Source organism: Vicia villosa, linkage group LG4 (genome assembly GCF_029867415.1).
Source record: "Vicia villosa cultivar HV-30 ecotype Madison, WI linkage group LG4, Vvil1.0, whole genome shotgun sequence".
Classification (NCBI taxonomy): Eukaryota; Viridiplantae; Streptophyta; class Magnoliopsida; order Fabales; family Fabaceae; genus Vicia; species Vicia villosa.
Genome location: NC_081183.1, coordinates 119,346,956 through 119,359,527, shown reverse-complemented (window position 1 = coordinate 119,359,527; position 12,572 = coordinate 119,346,956). Strand labels below are relative to the sequence as shown.

Genomic DNA, 12,572 nt, shown 5'->3' with positions numbered 1-12,572 from the left:
TTCTACCAGCCTAATCATACCATCCACAACACGTCTGACATTAGACCCCTCAAGAAAGAAACTATCTGCAATGCCTGTCCGCCCCATGTCAGCTATCTGATGACACTGAGGAAGAACATCCTGAGTGTGGTCCAACTGAGCCTGATGAGTCAGCAAAATCTCCTCGTGGGCTGGTCTGAGCGGTGATTCCGGTGCAGTGAGAATCATATATGGGCGTGACACTCTGTAGTACCAGGTGATGTATCCGTCGACGCAACTTCAGTCTACCTTTGATCTAGTTGCCCAAGCCTCAACAGGAACCATGTGATGCTCTCAGTCTGCAAAGACATCATCTAGCTGCCGACGGGTCATGGCGATAGGAGCGAAGTTAGAAGGGTGACGAAGTATCGTCTGCTGGTAGCCAAACTGACGCGTGACATGCTCCAGAGTTAGAAGTTTAATTTTTGAGGTTTGGAGAGTTTGAGTGTTTGGATATGAGGAAAGTGAAGAATGGGGAAGGAGAATAGTCTGACGCGAATATAACATCAAATGCTTTTGAAGATGGATCTACAAAAACTTTCGTATGTGCATCTACGAAACAAAACAACTTTAAACAAAAAAAATTTGCTTTCAAAAATACATCTACGAAAACAGAGGATATTTTAGAGAGCTCCCATTGTGCAATAGAGACATAAGAGGTGGGATAAAATATTCTCAATTTTATTTTAATAAAGGGACCCATATTATGATTGGATCCGCAAGTAAATTTTCTACAAGGGTCAGCCCACATCAAAGATGGAAGTTTCGTTTTTCAATTTTCAAATCCCTAATTTCCCTCAATCTTTCTCTTAATTCTTTTTTATCACATTCACCTTCTTAACTCTTGAGTAACACCCTACAAATTTCTTCTTCATCATCATCTTCTTCTTGTCCATAACAACAATGGAAACGAACGAGAACACACCAACGAACACCCTAGTTGTTCGAAAACCCTGTTTTGGTCTTCCATCCGGCTGTCCTCAATGTTTGTCTGCTTACATCTATCTCAAACTCTCTCAACTTCCATTCCACTTGGATCACCACCTCAACTACCCTGATTCTGGTAAATTCTCAATCTTTGTTGATTCTAACAATAGCCCTTTTAATTTTATAGCTTTTTTATTTCAAAGTTTTATTCTTTTCAACATTTGATTGTGTTTTAGCCTTCTGGGTCATTTTATATTCATGCCCATTTGATGAAATTATCTTCTTTTTGATGTTTTGGTTTTGTTTGTGCAAGTGGGTATTTTTATTTGAGTTGATTTTTAGGTTAAAATTTAGTTTTTGTAATGTGTGTATTGTTATTTGACTTATACTTTTGATGATTGTTATTTTGATTTTTTGATTGGTTGTGGTTTGTGGTGTGCATAGAACAAATTCCTTACTTTGAGGTTGGTGATTCTGTGACATATAATAATGACAAGGGAGGGATCATTGAGGGCTTGAAAAGGGATATAAGTGATTTAGATGTTGGTGTATCTTCACTTCCTGAATGCATACCGACGAAAGTGATGCTCACAACTTGGCTTGCTGATGCACTTGAGTATGAGCTTTGGGTGGGAAGTGATAGTTTGTCGGCTTATAGGATCTATTACTCTGATCTTCCGTGGGCTATAGGAAAGGTTTTGTTTTGGAAGAAAGCTCGATGGGTGAAGCAGAAACATGAGATTAGTAAAGACAATGCTGAAGTAAAGGAAGAAGAGGTTTGTTTCTTTTCATGCTTACTTTTATGACATTTGGGACTGTGGAAAGTTCTACTTTCAATTTGTTATGTTTACATGTCTATGTAGTACGAACGAACACTTCAAATTGAAGATGTGTTTGGTGTCTGACACCAGAGTTGTCTCAAGTTTATGGAGGTCCTGAGTAGGTTAGCCATAGTTTAACCATGACAAAACAAATAGAACCCTTATTTAATTACAATTTAACTGACAAATATTTTATGAGGCTCTATTTAGATATAGTTTAACCATGACAAATTTGGGGTCCTGTGCGTGCAGTAGCCTGCCTTGCACGCTGACAAAACACTGATGCATGCAGTGAATCCATTTTTGAAATTTTAACTGGTGTCTACGTGTCGATATCTTATCATGTGTCGGTGTCAATGCTTCATTGCATGCTATGTGCGATTTTATTTCATCTATAATTTCTTACACGTTGGTCATTAATTTCATTTCTGTCCTTTCTGGATGATAGTTTCAATGCTGTTTTTCGTTTTCTCTTTGGTTTTGGAGGTATTCATATTTCATACATATTTGCTTGTGTTGAACAACAGATTTATGGAAGAGCAAACTCTGCATATGATGCTTTGTCAACTTTGTTAGGGGAAGAGAATTACTTATTTGAAAACAGGTGAACCTCTTTAGTTTATTATTAGCTAAGTTTATCTTATGTTAAAAACGTTTCGGTTCGTTTTTCATTATTAGAGAAAATTTTGACTTTGTCCTTCTGGTCATTGCTTGCTTTATTCTGTTTATGCAGGGCATCAAGCTTGGATGCTATTTTTCTCGCACATGCATTAGTAGTTCTTCAAGCTTTTCCTGTGAGTTATCTTACACTAGATTTTTGTTTAAAGTTAACTATGTATGGATGCGATAGTGATTTTCGCTGGTCGATAAAAATTGGACGAAGAATCTGTGTCGTGGTATAAGGAATTTATGTCTATAAGCATTCCATTGATTCTTTTTCCCATATTTCCGCCGTTGAGGTCCTGACTTTTCCACTCGATGAATATCATAGATTATATGTATTGATTTTTTCATCTTTTTCCTATGAGTTAAACGAATACTGTTTATGTAGCAGCTATTGCTTATTAAAAACACTCCAGAATTATTATCGAGGAAAAGTTTTAACTTAGGTTCCTGCATTTATATACCAGGAATCATCAATTTTGCGAACCAATTTTTTGAAACACGCAAATTTAGTGCAATACGTGCAACAGCATAAGGAAGAACTTATAGAAGCTGCTGGTACGTCTCCGTCTAATGAACCATACTTTGGTGCATCATCGTCAGCTTCCGGAGGTCCTTCAACTTCAAGTAAGATTTCGTCAGAATTTTTCGTAATCACCTACTTCACCAATCTATCAGCTTTATTCGATTTGGTTACCTTAAAAAACAGAAGTAACCGATGCATCTTTGTTTTTCGTTTTATATTGTTAGATTCAAAGTTCAAGAGCAAACATAAAAAGGAGAAAACAAAGGAGGAGAAGAAACATCGAAAAAGAGCGAAATATTTTGTGGTAGCACAGCTAGTTGCAGTTGTTTTGTTTCTCAGTATCATGTCTGGATTCAGTGATGATGGCGAAGGCGGGTTAGTCGACGGCGATTCAAACTATGGTTATGATGAATGAAAATGAAAGTCTAGGCTGAACTTGTTTTTGATGTTCTACATCCTTTTCTGTTGTATCATGAAAATTTAGATATAAGGAAAATTACCATTCATATCAAATTTTGCTACTATAGGATTTTGTTTATTTTCTTTGACTCTTTGTCTCAAGTAATAGCCATACTTTTTCAAATGAATGTGATGCAATATTTTGAGTGGTGGTGTGGTGAATGATCAATCATCTGAGAGGACCTCTGTATCTGTTAGCTTTGTACATTTAAGTTGTTGGAATGATTGTTATTATCTTGTATGAGAGCTTTTATCTAGGAATGATTTTTGTAATATGCTTGCTAAATGTTTTGTAGTTACTTCTGTGAAATTTTTTCAGCAATAACCAAATTTTTCAATTAAATTTTTCAATAATTATGTTCTCTCATAATTTATCCAAATAATCAAGTTTTGTTTTTGATTTAAGAGGAGGCGTCATCTCATATGAAGTATGCACTCCAAAAGCAACTAAGGTGTCATATGAGATGACACACGCATGGCCAATGTGCCATATGAGGGTTGCTTAATTTTTAAAAATGTTTAGGAATAAAAGGTTCATCTCATATGAAGTATGCACTCCAAAAACAACTAAGGTGCCATATGAGATGACATATACATAGCCAAGGCGCCATACGAGGATTGCTTAATTTTTAAAAATGTTTAGGAATAAAAGATTTTCAAAAGAGTTTTACGCGAAAGGAAGATGAGGAGCAATATTAAAGATAATTGAAAATTTTTAGAGAGATAAGAGAAAAAGGAAAGCACATAACATAATTTATCCTGGTTCGGTCAAACCACGTAGTTTACGTCCACTCCCCAAGGAGAGCAACTTTAGATTTTTACTAACAAACAAACTTTTAATATATGTTCAACTTAAAACCTTTATACCAATCTTTTATCACATGTTTCATTTGAAACTGTTATTCCTTACAAGTTCAAGATAAAAAATTTCTCTTGGTATACATACAATGTGAGTATAATAACAGTAAAGGTTACAAACAATATCTGTATATATGTTTCTCTTCTCGAGGAGTGCTAGTAACACTCTCTTTTTAACACTCTCTCAAACACTCACTCTTTTATTGATTAAAACATGTGTGGGTCTCTCACTTTAGAAATAGGTCTCACATAAAGTGGTAGAACCCATAAATGTTTTAACAAATAAAAGATAGAGTGTTGAAAAGAATGTTCTTAACATTTCTCTTCTCTTTTAACACCAAAAATATATTAAGTGTATGAAAGTTTAAATCAGCGTGAGAAAAAGAAAAAAAATATATTAAGTGTATGAAAGTTTAAATCAGCGTGAGAAAAAGAAAAATGACTGCTTGTAAGATATTCAGTTCACATGTGTATTTTATAAATGATCATCAGAGTCCTTTATATAGTTGAGCTACCATAAACTCCCATATAAAGTAAAATAATGAAAATAGTTTGTATTCAGTTCATAATCGATTATGACATATCAATAATCAATTATTTAAAATAATTAAGAAAAATTTGACCTGATACACGCCATATTCGATTATACGACAACCATAATCAATTACTCAATCATAAATAAGTGCATAATCAATTATGACATACCCGTAATTGATTATGGGGCGAGATACGCTTCATAACTGATTATACACACAACCATAATCGATTATCCAAGTCAAAAACTATTTTCCCTTTTTCAAAAAAGCATTATGAGCATTAGATTGTACTCTTCAGACGATATTCTAAATGAAGAAAAAAACCAGAATAATCAAATGGAGAGTACAATCTAAAGCTCCCCGGAGTTCAATATCCGGATGTGTTGAATTATGCTTGAATTATCTTATTTTATTGCTTATAGGTAAGGTGCAGTCTCATGCTATAACCAAATGTACACATTGATGTCGCCTAACCAAGTGTTGTAAACATTGATGTTGGAAAAGATTTTACCACTGTACAAGAATTAATGTTACGTGAAAATATGCTTCAATGGGTCCGTACAAAGCTTCCAAATTATGTTTTAGGATATTTATCGGGAGGTCGGATTCTAGTTCTGATAGAAGACATGCATTTTCTAAGGTGAAATGCAAAAGAAATGGTTAATATAAAGAACCTTTCTAGAATTTGAAACATGATGATACTAGAATAAGAAAAATAGGAGTGTCCTTTTAAGTTGTGTGAGTACCACAAGATGAATAATACTTGAACATTTAGCAAGATGCGAGCTATATAATCATGGATTTAGTCCTATATTAGTTGGTAATCTGATTGTCTCTCATTACATTGTAAATTAAGATTCTTGTTCTCTTGTGACATTGTGATTGATATAAAGGATCCAACCTGAGTAAAAGTTTGGTGTAAGGAGTTTGTGGGTTGATTTTGTGATAAAAGCTTAACTTGATAGGTGAACTCTCAAGAGAAAATTGGGAAAATACTCTTTTTCGTCCCTTAACTTTGTCTCGGGGTCCATTATGGTCCTTTAACTTTTAAAAAGTTCAAATCAATCCCTTAAGTCTTAAAAACGGAGCACGTTAGTCCTTTCCGTTAGATCTATTAGTCAAAGTCAAAATCAAGATCCACTTGGCATACATGTGGTGCTGATATGGATAAAACATTATATTTATTTCAAAGTAACAACAACAAAAAATTACTCTAACCCAGAAAATTCAATATTCATGATTTATCATTCATCTTCATCCACTTCAATACATTTCTTCATCCAAACCCATAAAATTCAATCACCCCAACTCAAAAAAAAAATCACTTAACTATTTATTTATTTAACGAACAGCTCTTAACCAAATGCAATCCCTTTTTCTTTATAAAAACAATCACCCTCAACTTTCTGTTTCACAAACCCATCCATTTAATTTGGTTTGTGTTTTCATCCAAGTGGGTCGGCAGAGATGAGAGAGATACGTCATTGCTGTTGTAGCGAGCAAGTTTGAAAAAACAACAGAATGAAACGCGAGAGAGATGAGAGATCGGTGATTGCCGTTTCATTTATTTTCCAGAAAAAAATCATGAACTTTGAAGCCATTAGAGTTATTAAGTTTTTGTTTTTTTCCAGAAAAAAGGGTCATGAACGTTGAAGCATTTATTTTCCAGAAAAAAGATTCATGAACGTTGAAGCATTTATTTTTCAAAAAAAAAAGTCATGAATGTTTAGGCTTCACACGTTTTTGTTTTTTTAATTGTTTCTCTGGAGTTATTAAGTTAATGCGGCAACCATTTGAAGCTAGGGTTCGTTTAATTTGGGATTTTCTAGGTTTGGAAATTTTGGGCTTTTTGGATTTAAAAAAAAGGGATAAGCCATGTCATCTGTCACGTCTGCAGACCCAAACGTCCGTTTGCAGCAAATAGACGGAAAGGACTTACGTGCTCCGTTTTTAAGACTTAAAGGATTGATTCGAACTTTTTAAAAGTTAAGGGACCATAATGGACCCCGAGGCAAAGTTAAGGGACGAAAAAGAGTATTTTCCCAGAGAAAATTCTTAGGGACGAAATAGCCCGCGTGGTTTAAGGTTAAACCAGTGTAAATTCTGATGTGCTATTTTTACTTTTCTCCTTCAAATCTTCCATATCTCTCTTCTTCATAAACCTTAGTAACGCAAATAAATATAGAAGAAAAGAAAGGTTTTTAAGTGTTACCTTGAAGAAGATGAACTTAGTGACTCGCAAGTTGTATACTTCACCATAGGAAGAGGCGCAAATTTATCGAATGATGACCAACTAGAGGATATTGAGAATGATGAAATAGTTTGAAAACACAAAAGAAGATCTCTCAAGACTCACAAATGATAAAAAAAAGGAGATAGTAACCCCGAAAATCCTCATATATCCTCCAACGAAGACAACCGTACGATCCACAGTAGTAGATGTTACGAAACGCAAACCAACGACAATCCAAATCATGACTCAAACTCTTTAGAACATTCAATTACCCGAGATCGTATAGACATCATCGCTATCACTTGTATGGTCACATTTCGAGAGTCTCCCGCGAGATGTTTGCTAATCACGAAAGAGATATTTAATGTACATGTTCTCAATGTTATTGATGTTCCATCAAGGATCGTCCACTTCCTTTCACTAAGGCCAGACTAAAGACATGTGTAGCAAGTCCTTGCTCTATGAGTAAGAACAAGGGCGTAGGGAGCAAGTGTTCTGGGCTGTCGCTAGGCCCACACTAGAAGATTCAACAAGCATCACACGAAAAGGCACGCAAAATAGGTGGGACGTCGCGTCAATTGAGGACATGTGATTTTGGCCTCCAACGCATTTCCCACCATTAGATATGATCGGACGACAACATGCGTAAGGCTTTGTATTCCACAAGGACGGTTTCAACCGTCCATACTACATAAAGTTCAACACGCGCCATTTTTAGGTATACTCTAATTCATACACTCCTATTTTTTCACTCATTCACTGACTTGAACGTTAGAATGTTAATTTTATATGTAAACTCCCACTTCGCCATATTAGAAACTCACTCTATCATATCATAACTTCGTTTCATTCAACCTCCACCTATTTCTAGTTTCAAAGTCGAAACAAATATATACATTAAAAATGAGAGGTTACATCACATGTGAATGTTATAATATTACAATCACATATGAAAAAAAGTGTTGAGTAATTACTCTTTCAATTACTCATGTGAGGCAGGTGAGACTTTTGAGCGGAAAGATATTACAATCTTTGAAAAAATAGACAGAAAATCTCAAATAATAAATCAAATAGAAATACTAACAACAATTAAATATATTGTAAACAACTTCCTAACATATTGATAAGTTGTTTTCAACTTACCATGATAGATTATGAAAACAGCTTATATTGATAAATAATGAATTAATTGAATACTTTATTATGGAAATAGCTTATGTATAAACACTTATATGATAAGCACTTCTACCATAAAAACTTAATCAAGTTGTCTATCTAAACATAATGAAAGGTAAGAAAATTGATTTTGAACAATAAAGGGTGCAATGGCCCTTGCTATCTACCTTTGTATTGATTAGCTAAATGCATAATTTACATTGACAAAAACACATAGCTAAACAAGCCTAACAAACTAGTTAACTAAATAAGCACACAAAATGTGACACAACAACAACTATGTTCTATTCTCACTACAATTATTATGCTTTTGGCCTTTGACACTCTCCCAGTGCTTCACAACTTCACTATAAGCCTCTGCAGAATCATAAGCAAAATCTGCCAATGAGCTTATAGCAACAGACATTCCAGCACAAAGCACTTTTATAGCAACTTCAGCAAGTTTCTCAGGAGCCATAACCTCTTCTTCTTCCACATGACCAACTTCAACCATTTCCATATTCCCACCATTTTGATTCGTTGTTGTTCTATATGAACTCGACCTTGAGTCTTGTCTCAATTGATGTGCATAGAGGGATCCCATCCCGGCTGCGAAAAAGTCCATACCGTCAAGCACCGCCTTTTCGCGCACTCCGTCCAGACGCCTTGACCACTGAACGATAAGTCCGAATAACGGGTGAGTGTTGCTCATCCTTTGAGGAGAGTAGGGTGGTAAGTTTGATACGTCGTCGGGTTCGGATCTCACACACCGGAGAAGCCATCCGGTTAGTGCTTGAATGTAGGATCTTTGAGAAGTGATCCATGACTCGAAGGTGTTTCGCCAGTTTCGTAACTCGGTTTCGAGAATTGAGGCTGATCGGGCGAGCCTATTTGGATCGGTCATTGAGATGGAAGGCTGTTGTTGTCTTCTGGAATGCGATTTAGAAGGGGTGCCGGCTAGAAGAATCTTTGCTTCGTCTAAGGTTCTCTTCTGTGTTTGATGACATTCTGCCATCACTTTCCACATCTTTTCAAGCCTGTCATTATTTGTATATACATTGAAGAATCAGCAAGCACAATATGAAGACTTTTATACAACGATGAAAAACACTTCGAATTCTGACAGAAAAGGTTTAGTTGTTCGGATAAACAACGATGTACGATAAGGACTTTTATACATACCCTTGTACCAATTCGAGAAGTTGAGGATGCAACTCTTCGTCCCTTAGAGTTTCGATTCTCCTAGAAATAGCTTCAACTGAGTGTATTGAAACTGTTATTTGAGTGTCTAGATCTCTAATGGTTGCTCTTGTTTTATCTGCAGAAGGATCCTCTCCTTTTACTTCATAGTTGCTTAGTTGCTTGCATTTTTTCTCATACGCGATTCGGACTCGCTCTCCACACTATTGAACAAGAAAGTTAACATAGTAAGTTGCCAAAATTGATTCAATTGAATCTGAAAAGTTATATTAAGGACCAGACAGAGTATATCATAAGCATATAATCGGAAAGCTTATAATACCTTGACTTCCTCGTAGAGCTTCTTCTCCCATTCATTTAACTTGTCCAATGTAGATTGGTGACTACCAGAAAGCCTACAATGTTCCTTTGAGATATCCTTACCGCCCTCACATCTTTCCTCTCTAGTGGTTGAAGAATTCACTAAAAATCTTGATGAAGAAGAGCGCGAAGAAGCTGACCGGAACAAAGCGACCGGATTCAATAATTTCGATGCTGCAAATGAAACATATTTGAAATTTCAAATTCATATTCTAGAAATAATGAGAACAAGAAACTCAATTGCTAGATACATGACAATCAATTAATAAGTCAGGATGACCGAGTAGTCTAAGGCACCATACTCAAGTAAAATAAGAGTTTTTAGATTGGATTTTGTTATCAAATGAACATGAAAATAAACTTGTAACAAAATGAAAATACTGATAAATTGAATGATTCCGTCGAACCTGAGTGTTCATTAGACGTTAGCAAATACTGAGCTTTCTTCGCCTCTAACAAAACTGAGACATCATTGGCTGCATTGCACACAGTTTTGAATTGAGCTTCAAGATCATTGATCACTTCTGCCATGCTTGTTGGTCTTCGGTTTACATAAACAGTAAAACCTGCCATTTCTTCCTTAGGCTCTTGTTTCCCAATTTCCATTTCTCTACGGCTGGATTCAATATGACCCGCAGCTTGATTTTTCGATACTTCAAAACTCGCGTTTCCATGAGCTTGTTGTGAATCTTTAGCATCATGCTCAGTTTCAGTTTCGATTTCGGTTTCGTCATCTGTTCCGACTTCATCATCCTCCTCTTCCTCCTCTCCATCATCGTCATCATCCTCGTCATCTTCGTCGAGATCTTCAACTAGGACTTCTTCTTTGGAGGGGTTTGTATTTATATCATTTCTAGGTCTTTCTTCTACTACATTTCTCTTCACAACATAATCTTCATGTTCAGTTTCATCTTCTTCAAGGTCCGGTATTCCCTCTTCTTCTCGAACCTGCCTTAGTCCTCTGTATTCATCATCCATACCGTTTTGATCGTGGCTGCTTCGGTTCGGATAACCATAGTAATCCAACGAGGAAAAAGGGTTCCAAAAGAAATCCCACTGAGCATTTTGCGGTGAAGGCGGAGGTATATTAGGCCTAACATTCGGAGGAGAATAAGGAAAAATCGACGGATTCATTGGTGGTGATGACTGCATTGCAAAATAACCATCAACACCATAATGCTGCATTGGAGCATACGCTTCCATTCGGACGATTTCAGGCGATGGAGGCCTTTCCTCAACTAAAACCGCCGGATTACCACCTGGCCTAAAGTAATTCATTCTCAAAGTCGAATTCGGCCCAACTCCATATTCAATCGGCGATGGCGTGAACGAATTCGGTCCAACTCCAAATTCAATCGAAGATGGCGCGAAAGATTTAGCCGATATAGGAACAAAGCCATTGCCATTACCATTTCCATTACCATTGCCATTGCCATTGGCAATCCTAGGGTTGCCATTACCATTGCCATTGGCAATCCTAGGGTTAGTTTTCTTCTTCACCGGCGTAAAAGGCGGCGTAACAACCGAATCTAACGAAAACTCGCGAGGCTCATCACCTTCAATATAATCACGAAGAGCAGCCGAAACCCTTTTCATAGATTCAACATAAGCTATATGACCGGTCGCGAACCGAGTCCTTTGCTCAACAGCTTGTTTAATGAACTTCTTCCTATCTTTACAAAGCTGAACTGACTCTTCATCATCCAGCTTAGATTGTGAACATCCCATCTCTTCCTCTCTCCCTATGAATAACAAAATCCTAACTTTCCATCAAAACCAAATATCAACCCTTCTTCATATTTCACTAGATTCATAAAGAAACCCCAAATCTAACACCAAAAACAAAACAAAAATCAAACATTTAGCATCATAGTTGAACTAATTAAACCAAACAATGTAAATAAAGTAAGATTCTTTTCTTTCTCTACACAGATGCTAGTAATGTAGATTTATCAAAAACTTTTTTTTCCTATAATTTCCAGAAAATCAAACTATAAGAAATTTTAAAACTAGATTACATTAAAAAAAAAAGCATGCAAAGTTTCATATATGAATTTTTCTAAAAAATAAAAATAAAAATAAATATAAACCAGCTTAATCTCCAAGAAAAAAAAAACCCATTTCTTTAAATGAAAAAAAAGAAACAATAATAAAAAGTATAAATTACCAAAAAAATAGAAGAAGAAATGTAAGATTATGAAGAACATGTTGAAGAAGAAACATACCTAAGAATGGTGTTGGAGGAAACAGGAACAGGAACAAAACAGTGCTTTAGAGCAATGACAGAGTGTAGAAGGAATCAGAGAGAGAGAAAGAAGAAAAGCAAGAGAGAATGAACAGAGAAAACGTTAACAAAAAAGCAACGGTCAAAACAAGACACAAGAAGAAGAAAACAGTATAATAATGAAAAAAAAAATGAGAGGAAAAAAAAAGACAAAAATAAAAGCTTAGTGTTCAGGTTGGGTTAGATAATAAAGGAAGAAGGAGAAGAGAATATGAGAACGTTAGTAATATAGGACTTCATGTTGGGGTTATTTACGATGTTGCCACTGGTGTTTATGAATGATTATGTTTTTTTGTTTTTTAGTTGGGTAATTTTTGGATGAAAGTGACTGGTCAAAATTTGTTATTAGAGGGGGGCCCCTACTAGTATGATATGGTGAATGATTTTGTGTAAGTGTGAAAAATTTATTGTGGTTGGGACTTGGGTTAATTTGGATTTACATAATCATTAAGTCTATAGTAGATTTGAGTTTTAATTTTTTAAAAGTAAGTATTAATGCATCAATATAATGTGATTTACATTTGAAAATTTT

General features: G+C 35.6%; 2 protein-coding genes across 3 annotated transcripts; one reads left to right on the top strand and one right to left on the bottom strand.

Moving 5' to 3' along the window:
- Positions 1 to 748: 748 nt before the first annotated feature.
- On the top strand, positions 749 to 3,928 carry LOC131599553 (mitochondrial outer membrane import complex protein METAXIN-like). The gene is made up of 6 exons (XM_058871865.1): positions 749 to 1,081; positions 1,390 to 1,721; positions 2,294 to 2,370; positions 2,500 to 2,560; positions 2,897 to 3,056; positions 3,180 to 3,928. The coding sequence occupies exons 1-6, from the start codon at positions 922 to 924 to the stop codon at positions 3,368 to 3,370; spliced, it is 981 nt and encodes a 326-aa protein (XP_058727848.1). The 5' UTR covers positions 749 to 921; the 3' UTR covers positions 3,371 to 3,928.
- Positions 3,929 to 8,303: 4,375 nt separating this feature from the next.
- Positions 8,304 to 12,196, bottom strand: LOC131595108 (protein ALTERED PHOSPHATE STARVATION RESPONSE 1-like). Of its 2 annotated transcripts, none has more exons than XM_058867378.1 (5): positions 11,982 to 12,196; positions 10,164 to 11,498; positions 9,719 to 9,930; positions 9,379 to 9,599; positions 8,304 to 9,233 (listed from the first exon to the last, which is right to left on the bottom strand). In XM_058867378.1, the coding sequence occupies exons 2-5, from the start codon at positions 11,482 to 11,484 to the stop codon at positions 8,495 to 8,497; spliced, it is 2,493 nt and encodes an 830-aa protein (XP_058723361.1). In that variant the 5' UTR covers positions 11,485 to 11,498; positions 11,982 to 12,196; the 3' UTR covers positions 8,304 to 8,494. The 2 variants fall into 2 exon arrangements, with proteins under 2 accessions (XP_058723361.1, XP_058723360.1); XM_058867377.1 differs by having other exon boundaries at positions 10,164 to 11,585; positions 11,982 to 12,195.
- Between the last annotated feature and the right edge of the window lie 376 nt (positions 12,197 to 12,572).

Excerpts from the sequence above, each read along its gene's own strand:
- LOC131599553 (XM_058871865.1), top strand. The coding sequence starts at position 922 with ATGGAAACGAACGAGAACACACCAACGAACACCCTAGTTGTTCGAAAA. Across the intron at positions 1,722-2,293 it reads CTGAAGTAAAGGAAGAAGAG|ATTTATGGAAGAGCAAACTC; the intron begins GTTTGTTTCTTT and ends GTTGAACAACAG. Across the intron at positions 3,057-3,179 it reads CGGAGGTCCTTCAACTTCAA|ATTCAAAGTTCAAGAGCAAA; the intron begins GTAAGATTTCGT and ends TTATATTGTTAG.
- LOC131595108 (XM_058867378.1), bottom strand. The coding sequence starts at position 11,484 with ATGGGATGTTCACAATCTAAGCTGGATGATGAAGAGTCAGTTCAGCTT. Across the intron at positions 9,931-10,163 it reads AACGTCTAATGAACACTCAG|CATCGAAATTATTGAATCCG; the intron begins GTTCGACGGAAT and ends TTTCATTTGCAG. Across the intron at positions 9,600-9,718 it reads AGCTCTACGAGGAAGTCAAG|TGTGGAGAGCGAGTCCGAAT; the intron begins GTATTATAAGCT and ends CTTGTTCAATAG.